This window comes from Triturus cristatus, chromosome 3_2, assembly GCF_964204655.1.
Source record: "Triturus cristatus chromosome 3_2, aTriCri1.1, whole genome shotgun sequence".
NCBI lineage: Eukaryota > Metazoa > Chordata > Amphibia > Caudata > Salamandridae > Triturus > Triturus cristatus.
The window spans coordinates 882,379,448-882,403,852 of NC_140584.1; the positions used below are offsets into that span (position 1 = coordinate 882,379,448).

A 24,405-nucleotide genomic window follows, 5' to 3' on the forward strand; every position below is an offset into this window, starting at 1 on the left:
GGCTCCACCCAACAAAATATTTGACAGCAAAATAAAGATCGAAAAAATGCAATTAAAGAGACTACTCTAGCTATACGTGTAGTATAAGATCAGCATGTAGAGGCAGGTTTGAGGGGCACTGATGACATGGAGCAATTGGGGCTTGTATTAATTGATCTTAGATCAGCCTAGAAGAAGACATTTAGGGAGAAAAGTATGGTGAGATACAGTAAATATCGTCTGTCACAATATGAATACGGTGAGAAAATAAGCGAGATCATCGCCTTTTAGGTAGCAGATGATAGGGCTAAGACTCATATAAAGGCTATTAAGGGTCCTAATGGTATATTGTATGAGCACACACAACAGATTTTGGAACAATTTGCTAGTTATATACCCCAACAATTCAACCAAAGCAGGAAGATCTATTTAATTACATCCAGAATAGCTCTCTGGCAAGTATGGGGGGAGAAACATCTGACTCTATGGCAAGGGACATTTCAAAGGAGGAGACAGAACTGGCAATTAGTGCTTTACCATCAGGCAAGGCAGCGGGGGAAGATTCCATACCTTTGGAATTTTATAAGATCTTTAAAGATGTTTTGTTGTTACCATTTAGTCAGGTAATAAGGTTCATCGGGACAAATGGTAAGGTCCCCGAGGCATGGAATGTGACGCAAATTGTCTTTTTCTTGAAAAAAGGTAAACCACCAATTTCGCTCATCAATGTCGATGCAAAAATATTTGCAAAGATTCTGGCGAATCGCCTTGCCCCAGTAATTCCTAGTCTGGTATCCCCTCATCAGCATGGGTTCATCCAAGGGAGAGACACTACTGCCCACGTTAATATGGCAGTGGTTGCCTTTGATGTGGCAAATACAAGCTCAACCCCACTCGGTATGATTTTGCTAGACGCTGAAAAAGCGTTTGATCGAGTGGGGTGGGACTTCCTTTGAGCCACACTTTCAGCATTTGGAATCAAGGGACAATTTAAGAAATGGGTAAAAGCCTTATATGATAAGCCCTGCGCTAAATTAGAATATTCAGGTTTGCAGTCTCCTATCTACCCGATCCTCTGTGGCACCTGTCAGGGATGCCTTCTTTCACCTTCGTTATTCGCTTTATATATGGAGCCATTTATCTCTGTTTTGCAAAGTAATCCCCTAATCTGTTCTTTTACGTCAGGAGCGAACTCTCTTAAGGTTATCGCAAACGCAGATGATATTGCGGTTTTCTCAACGGAACCTGGGGACGCAAGTGATAGAGGAAGAAGCTGGTGGGTTTGGTTCAATTTCGGGTTATAAATAAAACGTCAATAAGACCCAAGTTCTTCTTAATTATAAACCTTTAGTCTTAATGCATGGGGTTTGTTCCGTTGCTACTTATTGGGGGGTCAGGATGTCGGCACAGATAGACAGGATATTTTCTCTAAACTATGAAGTACTGCTGAAAGAGACGACTAAGTCACTAAAGAACTGGCATAAGCTGCCCTTAGGTATTATTGGGCGAATTAACATTATAAAAATGAAGATTCTGCCCAAATTCCTTTATCTGTTCCGTTCCATTCCACTACGGGTTCCTAATTCATTTTTTAAGCGATTAGAGGGAACGTTAAGCAGTTTTATATGGGGTTACAGAAAAGCGCGACGTGCAATAGATTGTTTAAAACTTCCCTTTAGTCGAGTCGGTCTTGAGCTTACAGACTTTAAAAAAAATGTGGGCCGTCTTCGTAGTCTCATTAATCCTGCTTGCACTACTTTTTGTCACAAGTTCATGTTCGGAGAGAAGAGCAATATGTTTCTTTATAAAATTAATGACCAGAATTATTTCAAAAGGGTTAAGTTCAAGACTGTACGAGATAGCATATTGATCTGGCGTGCTATTTCTCTGAGGTGCAATATATCGCTTTTTCATGATAAGATCCCCCTTTGGTATAATCCAGGCCTGCCAGAGATATTCCACGATGCTGTGGGCAAATGCTGGGCTAGTTGTGGTGTTGTATGCTTAGGGGATCTGTATGATTACAGTGGCTTTGTTTCTTTTGATAAACTACAGATACAGCATAAACTATCTGACCACATGCTGTTTAAGTACTATCAGATCCGTGATTATTTTTTACGGCATGTAAATTTGACGAATATATCTTGTTCTGACATCTGGGATTGTCTACATGCTGTAAATATAAAGTCTCTGATCAGCAGGGTGTATAAATGTTTAAGGACTTATCGATCAGATGACTGTGTGAGATTAACTGATCGTTGGACTAAGGTCCTGGGGACGCCGGTTACGGCTATTACCATTTCGCAAGCTCTTAGCACTATAGATAAGGTAGTGCATTCTAATAATGTGCGACTGCAGCAACATCGTACAATATGTCTACAATATTATACGCCAGAAAGAATTGCTAAGTGGTCATCTAACAACTTAGTCAGTGATCGGACAAAATGCCCAAGGTGTGATCTCTATGCGGGCGACATAAAACACATGTTCGGAACGTGTCCAGATTTGTCAATACTTTGGCAGAAGGTCAGTCAAGTACTGTTTCAGAAGTTGGGGATGGCACTACCTCTTACGGCTATGGAAATCATGATGGGTTGTAGGAATTCGAGCTCCAAATCTAATGGCTTACTTGCTATTTTAATGGTTTCCGCAAAACTAAAAATTGCCCGGGTTTGGATCTCATCATAACCCCCTTGTGTCACTGATTGGTGGTTGTTAGTAAAACAGACGTACGATATGGAACAAGCGCTTGCTAAATCAAGGGGCATTCGCTCTATAGTCAAATGTAATGCAATCTGGGGGTCTCTGCTTTAATTTATAATCAGTATTACATGGAGTTCATTGTGGCTGAATTATGCTCTCTGTTTAATTAATAATTTTTTTGTAATCTTAATTTATTTGGGTTTTTTTCTTCCTTTTTTTGAGTGTAATCATTTTCTTTGATATCTGTATGCATTTAATACTGTGTTTTCTTTATCGTTACCCTCTTGTTGACAAATAAAAAATATAAAAAAATTTAAAAAGTAGTGTGTATTTGTCCAGCACACCCCATACATCTGATATTTGCTCTTGCTCCTGCTCCTGGGCGTCCTCCTGTCCATGCATACCCGTCTGAACATCCGCCAAGGAGTCCTCTTTATCACGCAGCTCGCATTGCAATTATCTTTGTACCCCGGATGTTACTCCCATTCCTGCCCCTCGGACCACCGCCTTCTAGGCGTCCCACTCAGCGGCTCTACTATCAGTGGTGTTCCAATTAAGGGATATGTAGTTTGTTAATGCTTCTGAGAGCGCCTCCCTGCCCACCTGGTCTTCCAGGAGATCCGGTGGGAGCCTCCAGCCTCTAGGTCCTTGCTCCCTGATATTCCATTGTACCACACAGCACACCAGTGCATGATCCGATAAAAATTGCGCTAAGTGGGTTATGCATGCTGCTATTAATGCCAGAGATTCAGTTACTAAAACCCTATCCAGTCTACTGTACGTGTTGTGCGTTGACGTGTAGCACGTGTACACCTTCTGTGTCGGGTGTCGTATCCTCCAGACATCTCTCAGCCCCAACTCGTGCATCGCTTTTTACAACTGCTAAGTCGTGCGCAGCTTGGTGCCCTCTCTAGGCGAGTGTCTGTCCAAGTCAGGATCAAGCACACAAATAAAATCACCCAACCAAATAAGTGGGGAGTCCAAGCCCTCAGTGATCAAGTCCTGCAGCATTAAAAAAAAAAGGAAGGGTCATTAGTATTTGGGGCATACGTGTTCAGTATGTTTGTATCTTTGCCGTCAAGTTTCCCTCTTAACAACACATATTGGCCCCCAACCTCAGCTACTGTATACTGGAGCGTAAATGGTGTACCCAGAGCAACCCACATCAGCGTTCCCATAGAGTAGGTAGAGTATGAAGAATGGAACACCTGGCCCGACACTTCTTAGCCAACCTCGCGGCTCCCATGTCATCCAAATGTGTCTCCTGCAGACATGCAATCATTATATTGTGCCGCTTAAGAACCAGAAGGACTCTATGTCGCTTAGCACAGGTACCCAACCCTCTGACATTCCAACTAAGGAACTTTAACTATCTCGCCATAATCATTTGCCAGCATTTTCTGACTGACTGCATCCCTGAATCCATCGCTCAAGTGTGTTTACCCACTCATTCTCATAACACAACTTATATTTATCCATGAACTTGAATCAAGCCTGCCCAACTCCCCACCCACAGACAATATTCGGCAATCATCACGTTCGAAACTGCCCACCCTACGCTTGTGCCAGGACGTGCACAGCATTCCCAACAGGGGCAACAAGTGCGGTTTTAGTCTCCAGTCTGTCCCCCCTTTACCGATCAGTAGCCTCTTAACCATGTCAGGCCTAGGGCCCCTCTCATGTCTTCAGTACCCTTCACGCCACTTTCTCAGACATGTCCAAGTGCTCCTACAAGCAGACCAGCTCGGCCAGGCAGGCGGGCAGCTACAATCTCAATACATCAGCAATGGCTTTATGCAATGTTACCATACATCTATGTCGGCTTTAGACTATGTTCCAAGGTACAAGGCCTGCGTTCGCCTCCTAGTCCTCCTCTCTCTCAAGAGGGTCCTCCAACAGCGTTTCGGGCACAGTATCTATTGTCAGCCCCAGGTTCTGCGACCCCCTCATCAGACCCGCCGGGTGCATCCCCCCCGTGGCTCTGCCGTCCCACCCCAGTCCTCCGAGGCATCCAACTGCAATGATCTATCCTCGCGGACCGTGATAATTTGCCGTGTGTGGTCGGCCGTGTTCTTTGTTTCCACTCGACCCTTCTGCTGCCTGGGGCCCTTTTAAGGTCTCGTTCCCCAATGTCTCCTGTGCCCCCGCAGATGCCCGGGAGGCTAACCCTCCCCCCTGATCTCCAACCATTCCCAAACATCCACAGGGGTGCCAAATAAATGCACCCTGCCCTTCGTTATCACTTTTAGCTTAGCTGGGTACAGTAGCATATATTGCAGGTTCAGTTCACGTAACTTGCGCTTTACCCCCAAGTAGGATTTCCGTAGTTCCTGCACTTGCTTTGTATAGTCAGGATACACTGCAACCTTGTTATTTTCGAACTGGAGTTCCTGCTGTTCCAGAGCTGCTCTTAGGATGCAATCTCTGACATAGTAGTTAAGGATTTTTGCTACTATTGCTCAGGGCTGTGCACCCGGAGGCGGGGTCGAGACCAGGGCCCTATGGGCTCTCTCTATCACAAACATGTCCGACAGGCCCTTGGGACGTAGCTGGGTTTAAATCCAGTGCTCCAGGAATTCCTCCGCTGGTCCTTGTTCTGCTTTTTCGGGGATACCCAACACACGTATGTTGCTGCGTCGTGCCGCCTCAGCACTCTTAACTTTTTCAGCTACTTTCCGTCGGTCCGCTCGAACAAGATTGACAGCTATTGAGAGAGTGCCTACGCAGTCCCCAACGCCCTGGATAGCAGCCATTAGTTCAGCTCTAGTGGGTTTCCATGCTTTCTTCCTCCAGCTCCAGCTCCACCCACCCCCCGGTCTGTGGGGGGTGTCTAGGGATAGTGTACTGAGTGATGGTATTAGGCCCCATCGATTTCTGAGCCTTATCCTTGCTCATGTCGCCTCTGGGAATGTAAGCCACCCAAATCCCAAATACCGTCAACTGTTGCTTACACTATTGTTGCTCTTCTCCAGGGACACTCCATAGCCCCACTTAGCCAGGGATATCGTTCTTACGCAGCACTTGAATTCATGGGGAGAGGCCCCTCAGCAGCCATCCCCAACCAGCTTCTGAATCATCGACCTCCAACATCCTGTTCCAGCTATTCGACCTGCTGGCCACGGAGGTGACGCCTCCTCTCCTACCCCCTCCTCGAGAAGGGCCCTCCTCCGGACCCTTGACTACAATTTTGTCTCCGATGTTGCTACACTACTCTCACGCCACATACCGCTGCACTCAGTTGGGCTCTGTAGGCACAACGCTAGTGGGTGTAAGCCCCATCCACCATGTTGGATACTCTCACTTTAGGGAAGGATGGTACTTACCCAATACTATTGCCTCATTAATTGCCTCCCCACTCCCACTTGACTGCTTCGCCTGGCTCCTGTAGCAACCTCTCAGCAATATAGGAGTACACCGACCCTGCCGCAGCTCTCTCCCACTTCCACCAGCTCTCTGTGCATCACAGGGGGATAGATTACCGGCCTCACCAATGTCCTGGCACTGACCACCGCACCACTCACACCGCTTCACACAGTAGCGCCCGTACCTCCATTTTCAATCAGGGCTCCACAGATGATCCACAGCATATTCTGGGCCAATATCCCTGCTTAGGCTGTGCCCGCTACGAGCATCAGGCCGCAGCCCCTCTCTGTCTCCTCACTAGTGGCGTAGACGGCCCGCTCCCCCACGGGTCTGTTCACTGCCGATACATTCAAGCGGGCGCGGGACCCTAGCGGGACGTCACTATATGCATGTCTTCACAACAGGGGAGCATTTTCAGGGTCACCGCATATCGCAGCCAGGCCTTAGGCGGCTCAGTCTCCACCGCCTCCGCCCCAGCTCCTCCCCAGCTCCTCCCAGCCCAGCCGAGGCACCAAAGCCTCTCAATGCCACAAACGCGCAGGCGGTGGAGGGTACAATTGGGACAGACCAGACTGGGCCCAACAAAGAGACACCAGCACCCTACCGGCTCATGACCCTTCGCCCCATACAGGTCGTCCGCAGGGCGACGGCCACCAGGATCCGTCCTCGGCTGTCCCCCATCTCAGGCCCACACAACAGCCTCTGCGCACTTCTGCTTTTCACCCTCTCTTGTCGCCACCAGTCCACCTCGTTCAGCTCTGCTGGGTCAGGGGGCCAATGCTCATTTGTTCCTGCGGTTTTTAGCTGCTTGCTGCCTCATTTAACATGATTAATGCCAGGATTTACGGGTGGACTGACTGGGAGCTCAGAAGGCTCACGTCCTGTTGGGCATGTTGCTTGGCCACGCCCCACCGAAAATATATCCTTATCTTGTTCTTTTCAAGAAGACATATCTTATATAATCCTTGAACTTCATCTTCACTGATGGAACCCTCAAGTCTGTTTGTATGTTACACTGACAGCCTGTAACACTGTGACATTAGAGAGGAAATGTTTCTGCAGACCTAACATATTTTTCTGGTTTGAGTCTTTGAGGTTTGCGAAGAATGCTGCAATTTCTTTTGTAATTTCCACTGGGTGAGCAAGTAACTGGACATGTTGGTTTTTGATAGCTGACGAAGACTACATTTGACAAAGTTGAGCTGCCAGAGGTCTCCCAGATTTCTAACCATGCTTATAGTGCCTACATTTTATCTGTGACAAAGCATATTCAGCCTAGCCCATGATGTGGCCATTCATGTTGATTTAAACTTTAAATAATTTACTCAGATTATCAGAGGAAATTAAGCTATTGTAGTCGAACAGAAAGTCAAAAAGAGGATATTGTAGTTTTGGTTTTACGCCCAGTAGTCTGTACATGAAGGTGCTCACACACCATGGTTTCACAGGTTGCACTGCAGGCCCAATTGGCAGTTTAAACATCACCACCGTGTGGATTGAAAAGCACCATTCTGGGATAGAGCAGAAGGAGATATCTGGCAACAGTGCATGATGTGAGTCAAAGTCATATGTGTACATGTGCAGTTTATGTAGGAAGTGAAAATGTAGGCCCTCCAACACAGTTGCATTAGTCTCTATACATCAAGGAGTGCGTGGTCCACTACGAGATCAGCAACCCTTGCTCTTATCCCTGCTGTTACCCATGGTGTGTTTCCATGATCTAGTAATGATGGGGTCTACAGAAAGGTTTTAATGACCGATGTTTAAAAACATCCAATAATGAGAACAAAAATCTGAAATCGAATTTTTAAGCAGTCAAGTTAACCTCCCATGTTCCACCAGCCGAGCACTCATGACACATACAAGTAAGGGCATCATGGCAGCAAGAGGTGACCCCATTCTTAAGCTGGAGGCCTATGACTGGCCAAGCTAGAATGGCGTACAGTCTATCTATAAACTGCCTACGAACACAGACATGAACCCTGAGGCAGAAGCTAAAGGTACAACGGAGGTTAATGCTATGACTGGGTCGTCAAGCTCTGTCCTGATAGGTAGCAACGATCCCTGTCTGGATCCAAAAATCTTGCCAGGTAACGTACATAAATTCCTTGCTTTAGGATCATAATGGTATTCTATGAATATAAGAGGACTGGCATATCCGTGAATTGTTATGGACTTGCCCTAGGGTTTGTGTGTTTTTAGGACCCGAAGGGGGGCCTTGATTTGTGCCAGTCTTTATAAGTCCCCCATCAGAAAGTCATTACTTGTCACTTCAGCACTAGTGACAGATACTAAGAGATCACATTTTGACTGTAGTTAACCAGTAGCAGATTTGTAATTCCTGTCTTTACAGCACATTGCTTCAGTTATACCGCAGCAGCCTCGCCAAGCATATTGAGGCCTCAAGAACGCGCAACGCTGCCAGGGATCTCTGGCAATGCAGTTCCGCCCGCCCAAGTTGTAATTAGGCGGTTGACTGCCATAGTCATAATAAGGTCCTTACTGGCTTCCACTGTACCAGCCCGGGCTAATCTCAAGAGAGGAATTTTTAATTAATGCCAGACCAAGAGGTCCTGACCAACCCAAAAGAAAGGTGGGGGGAGGGTCCCTCCTAGCAGAGTTAGTGCAGCTAAACACAGATAAGAGTGAGGTACTACCCCTAGCCCATCAGGCTTCTCCAAGGAATAAGGAGGGGCAATTGGGAGCTGGAATGTCCAGCAGAACAGCTCACATTACACACAATGCCTCAACTCACCATCTTTCCCCAGTACACCCACTGGATCTCAAACACACGTCCCAGGTAGACAATGGCAACAGGACCAAAGGCATGGAAGACTGCACCGTCTTAATTAGGAGGGTGGCTAGTAACCCACCTTTCTTAGAATACAGGGATACCCGACTATAGATGTATTGCTGCCACCATTGTCAGTCTGGGAAGGGAGGGCAGTAGACACTCTTTGTGAAATAGAAGTGCACTATGCATGCCCCTTTCTCGACCTCAGAGCTAAGCTCCAGGGTCTCAATCCATGTAAACAGGGAGGTCCTCAGTGGACATACATGATTGTCATACTCACTGAAGTAGGGCTCTAGAAAACATACAGTAACTTTTAAGTGACTTGCCTGGAGATTAGCATAAGGCAGGGGAAGCACGCTCTCCATAGACATGCAGGAGACTTCCATCCCAACAAGTTGTCTATCACTTCAGCCCTCTTATTCATCACCATCCTCACACAATGATGAAAAGTCAGGTCCAGGAAATGGGCACCTGCACAAGCCCTGAAAATGAATGTAAAAACCTTAGTCACTGCCACCTCCTGTAGGGGCATAAATACTTGGCTTTTCACCCAGACTGACTCTCTGTGCATATCCCGGAGTCATGTTCTTCATTGGTCTTTACTTAACTAAGATCTGATGTTTTCACTGGCATGGTTTGTGGTGTGATGTAGAGGGATTTGGCTTTGGTCGTCATCTTGCATGGACATCCAGAAACTTATTTGGTTTATTTATTTCTTATCAGATGGTCACACAGAAGGAAGGAATTCCCTTGCATGCCATTTTTGTGACAGGCTGGGTGTGTGGCTTATCTAGCTGTTCTGTGCTAGCACAGATTTTGCACCAGTCCCAGATCTTCCCTTAGTAAAGGTTTCACACTCTAGGTCAATGGTGTTTAAGTCTTTCTGTGCGGTGCCCATCACTTCCTATACTTTCACTTGTCCTCACTCCAAGATTATCTCTTTCACGGTGTCATTTAAAAGATGGAGCTTAATTGTACTAAGCTGGGGTTTGTGTTTTAAATAAAGTGGGATTTGCAACCTACTATGTTGGTTCAGTCCACCCGCCATGCCACTTTTTATGTTCTTGGTAGCAGCACTCTTTAAGGGTTGGGAGAACTGCATACGTTAAAAATGTGTGTGAGTAAAGGTGTCATTGGTGAGCAGGCTAACTGCCCCTGCTCAAGTGTTGGAGAAGGCCTAAGTTGCTTAAATCTTCCATTTGAAATTGTATGGTTGTGCTTTGTTGGAAGGTAAATGTACTTGAAATAAGAATCATCATCAGTGGGACAACATGACAAGATACAATTTAAAAAAACAGACACATTGTATTAGGCTACAGAAATGCAATGTGTAAAATTAGTAGGACCTACTTGGCCAGAATGCATCCAGGCAAACAATATTCACACATGTCTAAAAGCAATTGTAGCTTACTACTTACACTTGTTTGTGATTTAGCCTCATGCCCCCACACATCTGTTATGCAGATTTGTAGAGCGCACTATCACCTGGAAGGGTATCTTGGTGGTGAGGTGAGGTGTGGGGTCTTTCTTCTGGAAAGACTGCATGATGTGAGGGGTGAGATGTTAGTTAAGGTACTGGGGTGGTGACAAAAACGAGTAAGAGAGCCGTCAGCGCTTTATACCATAACATGAGGCAATAAGATGGATCGGGGCTGTGTGCAAGTCCCAAAGGAAGAGAGCCATAGACCCACATTACAAGAAAACAAACCCAGAAAACATGGAACAAGGTCATTACCGAAGGCTAGCAGGCACGTGGTTAGTCGATTCCATAAAAATAAAAAAATTAAAAAATCAGCATAGGCAATAGAAGCCAAGTCCATTTTCTGGTTAATAGCCAGAACCAAATATGGTCTTGCACAAGGGAAACAATAAATCATAGAGTACTTGTCATTCGGACTGCTCATTTTCAATGCAGGAGAGAATCATGAAAAACATTCTAAGTTTAAAGTCTAACAACAGTCTGACATGAAGTCTGTCTCAAAGTAAAGGACTGTTGTTATCTCATTTCAGCAGCAAAGAACCAGGCCCTAAGGATGAGGTGAAGTAGCACCATGGGTTGTACCAATAAACATACATTCATATAAACTAATCATTATTTAGAAGTTGCATTATGTAAAACAAGCTCACTCTAGAGACCCTCCCAAAATTAAGAAACAAGTTGACATTTAACTTGCATACAAGAGGAAACGAGGTCGCAATACTAAATAACAGCGGCTTGAAAACGTGAACTCTGCTAGCAAAGAAAAGACCTCAAGCCTTGAGCATTGAGCATTGAAACATACACGCGTTCCTCCAGCGGCAGGCAGTGAGCTCGTAAATTGTTAAAGCCAAAATAAACATTTCCACAGGACAGAACGGAACCATAAATTACGAGTGATTTTAGAAAATGCTGACGGATATATTTTTTTTAACCAGCGGTTGTAGACAGAAACGGGACAGCAAATTTAAAATGTGCACAGTACAGTATATGCAAATAGATTTAAGGCCTTGTTATGTCATTTTAAAACGTCATTATGTAAAATACAATGCATTTAATTTATTTGCAACCCATCCACGTTAATGTAACACGCAATTTTATGAATTCCAATTTCACACACTCAGGTTGGGTTGCTAGGCACACAGTTATGTGGATACCTGGGATTTATGTAACACGGGGTTCTTGCCTTGAGCCATAATACGCCACCTAGGCGATGCAGCGCGCAAGCTAAATAGTTTTATTTATTTAATTACTTACCTTACTCCTGTCCGTCGTATGTCGGACTCCACCACCCCCCAACCCTGCCCCTCCCCCAGCACTCCCTCGGCGAGCCGCCACTGGTAAGTATATAATAACCTCCGATTTCAGCTTTGTATGAAAAAGTATCTAGTGTCGACTTCCTTAAAGACTTGGTTCTGGCCCTGATAAATCCAGTAGCGGACTCCTGGAGGGAGTGCTGCGGGGCGGGGGAGGGGCAGAGTGAGGTGTAGTAAACTACGGCATACGACCGAACGGAGGTAAGTACTTAAAACAAAATAACAAATTACATTGCGCAACACCAAATGGCGATGCAGCGTGCGCAATATAATTTGTTTTATTTATTTATTGATGCACTTACCTCCGCTCGGCAGTATGGGGTAGTTTACTATCCCCCACTCTGCCCCTCCTCCGCCCCACCCCACCGATCCGCAGCACTGCCTCCAGGAGCTGCTACTGGAAGGGTGGAAATTCCTGCTTTGATCAGAGAGAGTATGGTCTCTTAAGAAATTGGTGTTGGCACCAGGTACACAGGCCAGTAGGACCTCAAGTCACCGGAGGATACTTTCCGGCCTGGTTGCTTAACTTACTGGCTGCGTTTTCAGACCTACAAATGAATTTAAACATTCCACCCAAGTTGGGATTTTTGCTCTTCTCATATTGATTGTTTCCCAATAGCTCATGATACAGTGTATCTCCCTTTAGGAGTTAGCTCTTGATGTTTGCCTGGCATAGCATGTTTATAACAAGTAGAGAACTCATTTCTAACAAGTTTAAAAAAATAAAAGATTTAAATTCCTTCACTTACTGTGTGAACTCTCCAGGAAAGCCTTCTTCACCTCTTTTAGGAGCTCTTCTGCCACAGCAGGCAAGAGAGTTTCCATTTTATAAAATCTTCACAGCCCTTAAAGGAAAAGTACACTCAAAGTCAGAGGGTAAATAATACTAATGTAGAAAGTGGCAGAAATAGGCCAAGCATCTTTAGACTCTAAATATCATTTCTGCTTACATCGGTTTTCAAAACCGACACATCTTCAACCAGCAAATCAACCTAATTTAATAACTTTGGATGATGGTGTGGTAGTTCTTTCCCACTGGCATAGCTTGATTATTACAGGAAAGAAAGATAGCTTTCTAGACAGCAGGTAACAGCTAATACTTTTTGCTTACAAGAATGGAAACCATCTTGAGAGCAAAGAGTAGACTAAATTGGAGAAACAGCGTATTAGCTTTGTTATGAGAAAGTTCTGAAATATTAATAGACTGTTTGTGGATGCAATTTGAGTGCGTAGAATGACTTACATCAAGATTAATACATTTTTCACCAAGCAATATTGTAATATGTTGTTGTATGTTCCTTTTTGCTGTATCCCCTTATTTTCTAGGGTGTGCAGTTTGTTTTGCGTCCTATCTAGGGCCATTCTTGACTTTGTGTACTTTACTTTCTTAAAACAGGTTATTTACATAATTGGTCTAATTTGTTGATGCTATATATGATGATTTACCTATCAGAAAATAACATTTGCAGTTAAAAACAGCTAAAAACGTTCAGCTGCTAGCATATGCTGTATTTCATTTACATTTCATAAATAATGCAATTTATCAACATTGCCATTTACACTTGCCTAGTTTTAGAGCACTCTGGCACCCCTAGCGATCAGCACATTGGGTTTGCAACTACTTATTGTTCATTAAACTACTTCATGTCCTCAGGCAGTTCTGAAACTGGATCCCTGTTCCATACAATCAAGCAAATATTCCCAACGCAAAACAATTAGGTAACGGATACACAGAACCCTACACTAGAACTTCTTCCTCTGCCACACTAGAAATAAGTACAAGTCCATGACAACAACCGTCACACACCCCTTCTCAAATTTCCTACAGTGAGGTTTTCCCGTTTGAAAGCCCAGATCTCGAAATGTAGGCACGGCCTGCGTGTTTTGAATTAAGCAACTCCCTCTAGAATCTTGAGGGGTATCTAAATCCCTAATTCCGCATGCAGCCATGTTTTTCGTAGACTCCTCTCCTTTTTTCACAACTACTGATTTGAGAATTGCCAAGAGAGAGCCCTGTACATGATCCAAATTAGCTACTAGTTTATCCAGAAATGCTAGAAAAGAAGGCAGGATCCTCTCCAAGCCTCAGATAAGACCCTGGCAAATCACATGAAGATCTTACAGGGAACTTCAAGTCTGGAGGAGAAGAGTTTGCTGTGACCATGGATAACTTATCACTAAGGGTACTACAAAAAAAGTTTTGCATGGATCTTGAGGTGATACAAGGAGGAGTTACAAATATTGCTGAAGTGTGTTGCTGTTTATTTATCCCATCTACATCCACATCTGGTAGTGTAAAATTCCCAAAAGGCATGATTACTTCTCCCTCCCCCGCAGCTGAAGACACTCCTTGGTATTGCTCCGAATTGAAGTATAACGTATCTTTTTACCGGAAGCTGGTCAGGGGGATTGGACACACTGGAGAGAGGCTCTTTCAGCTTAACCACTTTCTTGTCAGTATCTTTATTTCCCATAACTCCTTCTGAACAAGGTGAGAATGGAACTACAGCCTTTGTCTACATTTAACTGTACTGGGTTGTCACTCACAGTGTAGGATTTAGTCTATTTACAAGTTCTTATTGAGTTCATTTTTCCAGACCCAAGGTTCCTTATTGTCATATTCAACCAGAGTAGAAGGCTCACTAGGAGAGGATACCAGAAGAAACAATCCCTGAATGGGGCCCAGAATAAAAGATAATGAAGTAAGGGTAATAACTCCTGATATGCATAAACCAAACACCACTGGTTAAAGTTAAAATATATTTTCAATGCATGCAGCTTAAAAATACTCCAAAAGGGAATTACCATTACTTTTTTCTGTTGGAGAAATTGTTTCACGCTGGCTGTTAAAAAGTATGGAGTAAAATACTCCTATTTCAAAATCTAAAACAGGGCACAGACTGTTAATTAGAGATGCTGGTTTAAATAAAGAATGGCTGGGTGTTGACAGCACACAAGTTAAACTTGAATCAATAAAAATGCGTTGAGAATAGCCAGTGGGCAAGATATGCATGTTGAGAAATGGAGTAATCCCAGGGATGTGACCAAGAAAGAAATGGATGAAAAGCAATTCACTGGCGAAAAGCAGTTCACTGTCCTTCAGGAAGGGCTGCATCACATTTAGTGCAGTAACCCAGATGCCTACCTTCACTGAATAGTTAACTAAAATGTGGTGGTCGATAGAGTTGAACACAAATGGCAGATCTAATATAACTATGGTAACAGTACACCTTTCACAGGCTGCCACGTCAACTTCCTTGAGCAGACATCAGAAATTGCTCTGTTCATGATAGTCCATGTCCACAGCTCAGTCTGGCAAGGATATAGGCAACCAACATCCCAAATACATAATCTCTGCATTGCTGCTTAAACAGATTAGACAGAATTGGAAGTTAGCCCTTCAAGAGCATGTTGTACGTCCTTCAACAACAGATACCATCCAGGATAAGCTTCAAGTCGGACCTTTGAAAAACTGCATGGGAAAGCAAATTAATGTAAAGGCCTATGCAGCCTTTCAACCACAAATACCACACATATCCACGCCTACCTACATACGAACTAAGCTGACATCAGACTTCTAATCATGATTAACCTGCCTCCACTGACAGCACTTTGAATTGGTATAGAAAGAGCTGCCCGGAAGGGGTAGTAGAGGAAACAACCTGTGCTCCTCACATTCTGAAGCCTACATGGATTTGCAATAGTATTCTAGATGCTTTAAAAAGAATTATACATAAACCCCACCCGTGTAGTGTCGCAGGTAAACAAATATTTAAAGTGGCAGCATTAACCCGTTAACCTCGGCGCAAATCCCGCCGCGGGAGTTTTATTGAGTGGGTGGGGCCGAGTCGGCCAACGAACGCGCGCAGCACTAGCCAGATAGTGCTCATGACGGCCGTTGGCCGACGCACGCACCAAACAGGTTAAAGAAAAATTAAAAGCTTTTCAACCACCTCCAACAAGAGTTTAGAAACAGTGAGGACCTTGGTGGTGGAGAAAGAATAATTGTCTCGTAGCCACGGTCACCAATATTTAACACTGCCTAATCTGACTTTTCCATTTTATTTATTTTTCTCCTGTGGTTGGTTGCCTTCAAGCCATGCCTAATCCAGTTCATGGTCGAATCATTTAACAGTGTAAGTCATAATGTGCAATGTACCCAAATTCTGTGTGTACTAGACTACCCAGAGAGTTTGTAAAGTTCAGGTTCAGATTAATTAACTTGCAAGCATCAAGAAGGACATTAGGAAACCAAACTTTCATCATGAAGACATTCAGTTTGTTAACTGACGTCTTTTCCCTAGGACTGGACAAAGATATTGGTATTAAAAGAGGTAAAACCTTCATGACCAGGAGAATGAAATCCCATAAAGGGATGGCCATAGGATACATTGAAAAGACACTGAAATGGTGAATTCTATGTTAGGACCCGGAGGCGAGGATTAGGACCATCTCGCTTCACTTTATTATCATGAAATTACTCCAGCAGCCATTTTAAGTTTATAAAAAATCCTCAGAAAAAACGACATCTCCCATGAACACCTGTAGTGTTGCGCTCTAGTCCTCGCGCGCTACGTGGTTACGTAGCGCGCGAGGACAGCGTCAATGCGGGGATTGCGCATGCGCGAGTCGGGAATAAGACCGCGAGGTCACGTCTTGCCCGGCGCTCTCTTGCTGTGAGCTAATAAAGCATAATTACTGTGTTACACACTCCTGGCTTCGGTAGCAGTTATTCGGGCTACGCTAGCAACGTTACAGTGGCGACGAGTGATGGGATTTTGGAGAAATATGTGGTGAGGAAGATTGATAGAACTTAGCCACCAAACCTGAAAGCACAGGCCAGCCTGGAAGCCACCACCGGGGACCACAGGAGGGAAGACTACCACCAAGGTGCACTACACGGCGGGAGAGCGCGGAAGAAGCAGCAAGAAGGGACAGAAGCCAACCACAAGGTGAGGTACCAGAAGTTGGGGCAGGAAGCAAGAGAAGGACGGAGAATAACTCCACTCCAAAGGGACCCTGGTGGAAGCAGCAGCACGCAGAGACAGGGGAGCAGGAGAAGCCCGACAGGATCAAGCGCAAAGTGAAAGAGCGGACGCGCCAGGCAGTCCAAGAGGCCCGGGGGTGGAACCAGAAAGACGCGCCACGATGAGCACGCAGGCATCTTCACTAACGACGCCAATCCCATTTCTGCCGAGACCTGGAGAACCCCAAATGAAGTGGGAGGATTGGAGAGAGTACTTCAAGAACTACATTGCAGCCCTAGAAGACGAAAACGGAGAGGCCTTCACCAGCGCGAGGAAGAAAAGGATTCTCCTGCACAACTTAGGCCCGGAAGGCTTAAGGGTCTTTCAGAACCTGGTACCCACATCCAGACAGAACGCCGCCGACGACGTATTCAGGCACGCCATAGAAGATCTCGACAACCACTACCGCCCTGTGGTGTGTGTTTCCATTGACTGGTACAATTTCCAGCAGAGTTAACAAGAAACCGGTGAATCCATAGATGATTATGTGGCAGCGTTGAGAAAGTTGGCGGTGACATGCAAGTATGGGGTTCTGCATGACGAATTCATAAAAGATCAAATAGTCATGCACACCACCAACAAAACAGTGCAAGACAAGTTGTGGGCGAACAGTGAGGCATCGCTTAAAGAAGTAATTGCCATGGTAAAAAAGGCGGAATTGTTAAAAAGGTGTGCTGACGCAGCAAAAAGGGAGACCCTCCAGAAGACCATGGTGAACAAGGTGGACGACGCTGAACCACAGGGAAGGAGCAAATCCATGCCGCCTGAAGGGAAAGGACAAAATAAATGGAAAGGGAAACCGGGACAAACATGGAAGCTACAGGTGCGGAAGTCAAGCGCATGCAGCCCAGGACAAACGTAGCCCAGCGTTCCGAGCTAAATGTATGTTCCGCGGCATAATGGGTCACTACGAAAAGGTTTGTCGCCGGAAAACGAAGAGACCAATTGTGAAGTACGTTATGCAGGATCAACAGGAGGAAGAAGAAGAACAAGATGAGGAAGATGGTGTACTATGCGTGGAGGAACAAGTGCTAGGCATTGAGGGCAAGCGCTCCCGCAAACCGCAATGTGACATGGTGATAGGAGGAGTGAGAATCAAGATAGTAGTAGACTCGGGATCCCCATACACCATCGTCCAAAGAGCAGTGTGGAAGGAAGAATTCGAGCCCAGTTTGGGATCAAGGTTAGAACCACCGGATATACGACCAGTATCGTACACAGGCGAACCCATTCCCATGGTGGGATACAGGAAGTTGAACTTTGAATTTAGAGGAAGAAGCGTGGAGTGCAAATTATACGTAGCAGAGAAGGGCCCATCCGTCCTAGGGTGGATGGATCAAGGTGACCTAGGGATCAAGTTAGACCCAGGAGGGGACACGCAAGTGCTTATGACAGCGCCCGGGAGCTGGCCGGAACTGGAAGAGATGAAAAGCAAATTCCCGAAGGTATTTGGCAGGAAAGTTGGAAAGCTGGAGAAATTCACACACAAGATTGTACTCAAAGAGAACTCCAGGCCGTTATCCCACAAAGTCTGCAACGTGCCTCTAGCCATAAAAGAAGCAGTACAACTGGAACTTCGCAGATTAGAGGAAAACGGAATAATAGAGCCTATAGACAGCTCTGAATGGCTAGCACCCTTGGTAGTGGCAATGAAACCCAATGGCAAAGTCCGCCTATGTGTAGACCTTCGAGAACTGAACAAATGCCTAATAGTGGAAAAATTCCCCTTGCCGCGCATTGAAGAAATGTTGTCCAAGACGAAGGGGGTAAAGTGGTTCTCCACTATTGACCTTACTTCTGCCTATTACCAGATAGATCTACATCCAACAAGCCGGAAACTGACATCCTTTATAACACCCTTCGGATGCTACCAATTCCGCAGAATGCCTTTTGGTCTCGCCTCAGCAGCGGCGGTGTTCCAGAAATTGATGCGTCTATTCTAGGACATCGAGGGTATTCAGTACATCCAAGATGACATACTGGTGATGGGGACAGACAGGAAAGACCATGATAAGAAGTTAGATAAGGTACTCCGTGTGCTAGAAAACAACGGCCTGACCGCTGAATGGGAAAAGTGCAGACTAGGAATGACATCTGTCACCTACTTGGGACATGAAATAGGAGGACAGGGCATCACGCCTAAACGCGCAAATGTGAAAGCGATTTGCAATGCTATGGCTCCATCCAACAAAGAAGAGGTGAGATCCTTTCTAGGGATGGCAGAATATTATAGCAAATTTGTGCAACACTTTGCCACCAAGACACACCACCTACGACAATTGACAAGGGACAAAACTGCATTCAAGTGGACAGAAGAAACACAAAAAGAATTTGAGGCCTTGAAGAGTGACATTAGCCAAGCCGTGCCACTGCAGGGATATGACCCGCTTGGACTGTCGGTATTGACGACGGATGCCAGTGAGAAAGGATTGGGAGCAGTCCTCATGCAGGAGAGGAGAGAAGGAACGACGGAGACCCTCAGTTTCGCATCAAGATCGTTATCACCCACGGAACAGAAATATAGCGTAATCGAGAAGGAGATGCTAGCGGTGGTGTGGGCCATGGGGAAGTTCCGCCAATTCCTATGGGGCACGAGGTTCAAACTCAAAACTGATCACAAGCCATTAGTCAAAGTGCTCACCTCGAGTGGGCATGCCAGTGCCACGCCACGCATCGCCAAGATGACTCTAAAATTACTAGAGTACAGGTATGATGTAGAGTACATACCGGGGACACAAAACAAAGTAGCAGATTACCTCAGTAGAGCAGCAGCTATGGAAGAAGCTCCCAACCCAGCAACAGAAGAGGAAGAAATGGTGGCGGTGATGGAAGAGCCAGAAAGAGTGATAAGTAATAAAGAGTGGACCCAAGAGTACGAAGAAGATAGGGAGATTAGTGAGGTCAAAGAGAACATAATACATGGATGGCCCGAGAAAAGACGGTTGCGGGAGGCGCTCAGGAAATTCTATGAAGTCAGAGAGGAGCTGTCCGTGGGGGACAAAGGGATATTCCTGTACAGAGGTGATAAAGTTGTTCCCCCGGCAGCGTTAGTTTCTCGGCTAGTCGCACTATTGCACGAAGGACATCTAGGAATAGTGAAAACCAAGATGAGAGCGAAGCACATGTACTGGTGGCCAGGAATGGACGTCCAGGTGAAGAGACACGTAAGAGAATGCGATCAATGCCAAAGAGCGGACAAAACACTGAATCCCTTACGACCGGCATTGGGGAAATTCACACTACCGAGTGGCCCGTGGGAAGAAGTGGCAGTGGACATTCTGGGACCCGTGCTGGACACCCAAGGAACACCCAAATATCTATGCGTTCTGGTCGACCAGTACTCGAAATGGCCGGAGATACACGTCCAAGAAGTAATGGATGCGGAGACAGTGATTAAGTTTCTAACTTCAGTCTTCCTCAGGGAAGGTATCCCGAGAACCATCCTGAGTGACAATGGACCTCAATTCACATCTGAAAAGTGGTACAAGTATGCAGAGAGGAACGGAATCAAAATACAACACACCTCCGTGTATCATCCATCGAGTAATGGACAGGTGGAACGATTCAATAGAGTCATAATGGGGTCCATCCAAGCAGCCATCATGATGGGCAAAGATTGGGAGAAAGAGATACAGAACATGATATGGGCATACCGTATCACCCCCACCGGCACGGGTATAGCCCTTTCCAAATCTTAAGAGGAAGACATCCCTTCACCAAAGACAACGTAACATGGAGAGAGAAGACGATCACTAGCAGATGGTCTCCTGCGGTGGTACAGCACAACCTAGAGAAGGCCCAGAGAATATATACGGAGTACTACAATCAGAGGAGAAAGGTGAAGGGAACAACCCTGGAGAGAGGGGAATGGGTGAGAGTCAGATTAGCTATACGGAAAAGGAAAGGAGACAGCAAATACAGCCCACCTCTACAAGTGAAAGATGTGTACGATAGGGCAGCATTGCTCAGTGATGGGAACGTGTGGTCCCAAGACCGCATGTCCAAATGTAACAAGATCCGAAGATGGCCCCCAGAAGAGAATGAAAAGACACAACAAGACCTAAAGCCAAGAGAAAATGAAGGAAGTAACCCAGCCGAAGAAAGGGACATGAGGGCAGAAGGGAGCTGCGAGGAGCATGGAGATCAAGTGACACCTGAGATGGAGGAACAGCGTGGAGAGGAGAGTGTGACCCCGAGGAGAGAAGAACTGGGTACACCGAGAGACAAGGTGGGGAGCCCCGCAGAGGACGGTACCCCAGAAGCTTCCTCCACTCCGGTAAGGCGCACTAGAGCAGGCAGAGTGGTGGTAAGACCAAACCACTTCCGAGACTTTGAACTAGAGGGAAGCTAAGCAACCAGAGGGACTGTATGGACTACATATTCTTTGTGTAATAAAAAGGAGGGAGATATGTAGTGTTGCGCTCTAGTCCTCGCGCGCTACGTGGTTATGTAGCGCGCGAGGACAGTGTCAATGCGGGGATTGCGCATGCGCGAGTCGGGAATAAGACCGCGAGGTCGCGTCTTGCCTGGCGCTCTCTCGCTGTGAGCTAATAAAGCATAATTACTGTGTTACACACTCCTGGCTTCGGTAGCAGTTATTCGGGCTAAGCTAGCAACGTTACAACACCAGGGAGTGATATCAACATATTCCAACTAACAGCATTACAGTCCATAATATAACATCCTGTGTACCCTCCATATTTCTCTTTCTTCGCTGCTCAAGCAGCAATCAGATAAGTGAATTATTCCTCCTGTGTTTATTTAGTAACGAGAGCGCTGCGGGGCTTCGTGCTCCGTGGCCGCTCCTATTATTGTGGTGTCATTGTATTGTGATGGATGACTGTCAGCCGTGGGAGTCCTTGCTCCTACGCAACTGGTTTGCTTTGAGGCTCGTACGCGGTGCAGTCTTCTGACCGGCAGGGGGCCCCCATTAACACTTGTTCTCGGCGTGATACTCTCATTTCCCCCAGGCGACCGGACCACGCCAGCTTGTGTCTTTGAGGCTGACCTGGTGTTCCGGCTGCAACTGATATCGCAGGGGGTTTGAAAGGTGTGTGCATGCATCTCATGGCTGAAAGTGACACACGCGAGAGGAGGAATTGTTGCTTGCACTCACGTGTTGTAGTCTGTTTATTGAGCGGTGCCACACGCGAGCTGCAATTGACAAAGTTAGTTGGCTTTACTCGCGTGTTGTTCTCATACCATAACGAGCCGGTGCTTGAAGGGAATAACACCCTGCGGGGTAAGACATAATTTTCCTGTGAAAGGGACACCCCAGGCACTTTACTCCATAGGAAAAGAAGGGGGCAGTCCCTACAATTTTTGTGATGCCTACACAAAGTGGTCTTTAAGACTCTAGACCCCCCAATTAAATGGGAGCTTTCCCTTAGTAAGAAGTACCCTCATGGAATATGAGGAAGCTGGGATTATACAGAAGAGGAAGAGGTTACTTACCTCCCTATTGATGACCAGTTTTGCGAGGTCATGGACGCATCCATCCGAAGCACGGTGACGTAGGTGGTGGCTCCCCTGGAGAAGAAATTGGCGGCACTCCAGGCGCAGTGTCAGCAACCCCTCAAAACGAGGGAAGATCCTCACGGGCCCCTAGCCCCCCAACCTCCTGAACGGGTGGCTAACCCACCATGCAACCCTCCCCAGAATATGGAAAAGCGCAAATGCACAGACGACCCTGGGGTTGATTTAGACGCTTTTGCATGCCTTAAAAAGGCCATTCTAGATGCGCAACCCATTCTAGACACCCAGACACCAGGCCCCTCAGGGGTGACCCCGGTTTCTCCACCACAGACGGACTTAGGAGACGAAGATGATTCACCCAACAATTCTGACGGGGAGGGAGATGGTTCTAGACCATGGCGCCCGATGCCTAGCTTTTGGCAGTGTCAGACCTCCCTGCGGACACCAATGTACCCACCCACAAAGATCTACTAAACCTAGACGACCTCCTGCAACCTAGATCACCAGAATGGTGTCCGACTCCCAAGGTGGCGGCCTATATGGCCAGTCGGCTAAAGAAGCTGTTAGATAAAGATGTGAGGGGCTGCCTCAAAGCAGAATGTCCACAGCCTGCCCGGGAAGGGAAAGTGGCCACAACACCAGAAATAGATCCCAAGATTGCCACCTTTCTCACAAAATTTGTACGCGATCCCAAAAAAGGGATTGATCGCTCCTGGCGCTCCTCCCAGGATAATCTTCTGGATGTCGCCAGCCCCCTGGCTAAAATAATGGATATGGCGGAGGATGCCAAAGCCTCTGGCTCTCTCATATACCCAGAAATACTGTTCAAGTGGGCCCAAGGTGGCGATAATATGTTTGGGCACTGCAAACTGCGCAATTTAACAGAGAGGCGCAGGTTACTCCCTATTAAGATTGACCCCAAACTGGGGGAGCTCTCCACATCGGAGGCGGGGACGATAACCCAAGGGAATTTGTTCGGGGACCCATTTATAAAAGAACTAGGCAAGTTTCTCAATACTTTCAACTCCTTAGACAAGGCGCAAACCTCAATTAAAAGAATCTTCAACCCCCGTGTTTTTGTCTCAGCCAGACGTGGTAGGGGGCGCTCGTCCGGCCTTCCAGTCCATTCAGCCTCCAAAGGTGGCGAATCCAGACGTGGCCAGTGGCAGGATCCCGGGAAGTTTGGAAACTTCTATTAAACAAAATCCTATCCCCGTTGTCGGGGAGGCAGAGGCAGCCAAAGAGGCAACTTCAACAATACTCAAGGTGAGAGTTCAGGATTCTATTGGGATTTCCATTGGGGGACGGTTGGCCCATTTTCAATCGAATTAGAGGAAGTTATCCTCAGATGCATGGGTGTTACAGAGAGTGGAAGGTTTCCACATCAAGTTTTACAGGACCCTGTCCAAACGCCGGCTACCCAATCCTCTGGCTTTTCCTCCTGCAGAAAGAGCGCTGGTGAGCTGCGATGTGGGCGACCTTATACAGAAAGGGGCAATAACTCAATTGGTGATTCACCCTTGCGGGTTCCTCAGCAACATTCACCTAGTGGAAAAGAGAGACAGCAGGCAACGCACAGTTATCAACCTCAAGGAATTCAACTCTTGGCTACTCTATCCTCATTTCAAGATGGAGTGTATACACCTCCTGCGGGACCTGCTCCAAATCTCCGATTGGATTGTCTGCCAAGATCTGAAGGACGCCTATCTGGTGATTCCCATTTTTCCACCGCACAGACGTTTCCTACATACAATTTTACTGGGAGACCCAAGTTTTTGAATTCACCGCCCTTCTGTTCGGCCTCTCCTCCGCTCCCTGGTGTTTCACCAAGCTGATGAAGCCGGTTGACGAGCATCTAAGGGATGAGACATTGTCTATCTTGACTATATCTTTTTTATCGACCAATGTTCAATTTGTCTGTCCAAACACTTGCAGAAGGCAATAGATTTGCTGGAGTCTTTAGACTTCTTAATAAACGAGGGCAAGTCAGCTCTGGACCGATTCCAGTCGATGGAATTTCTAGGCTTCGTAGTGAACGCAACTGAAGCATCTCTCAGTTTACCAACGAGGAAACTATCCAAAATTTGCACCAAATTTTGGAAGACAATGTCCAAATACCACGTGTCACTTCGACAATTGGCAAGGATTGTAGGACTTGTCGTCCTCTATCCAGACGATTTTTCGAGGTCCTCTCCACTACAGGACCCTGCAACGTTTGAAAATCGAACATCTTCGGAAGGGCCTGTTGTATTCACAGATGATTTTTCTCTC

General features: G+C 46.2%; 1 protein-coding gene across 5 annotated transcripts in view; it reads right to left on the minus strand.

Moving 5' to 3' along the window:
* ZSWIM7 (zinc finger SWIM-type containing 7) overlaps window positions 1-24,405 on the minus strand; it is a 536,971-nt gene that overhangs the window by 464,203 nt on the left and 48,363 nt on the right. For 3 of the 5 annotated variants that reach the window (XM_085649257.1, XM_085649258.1, XM_085649261.1), the window contains one exon: window positions 12,382-12,477. The exons of 1 other annotated variant lie outside the window; for it this stretch is intronic. In XM_085649257.1, the coding sequence (XP_085505383.1) occupies window positions 12,382-12,457 (76 nt within the window). In that variant the 5' untranslated portion in view covers window positions 12,458-12,477. Of the gene's footprint in view, window positions 1-6,229; window positions 6,335-12,381; window positions 12,478-24,405 lie in introns of those variants that run through there. One more of the 5 variants, XM_085649260.1, reaches the window with a different exon arrangement.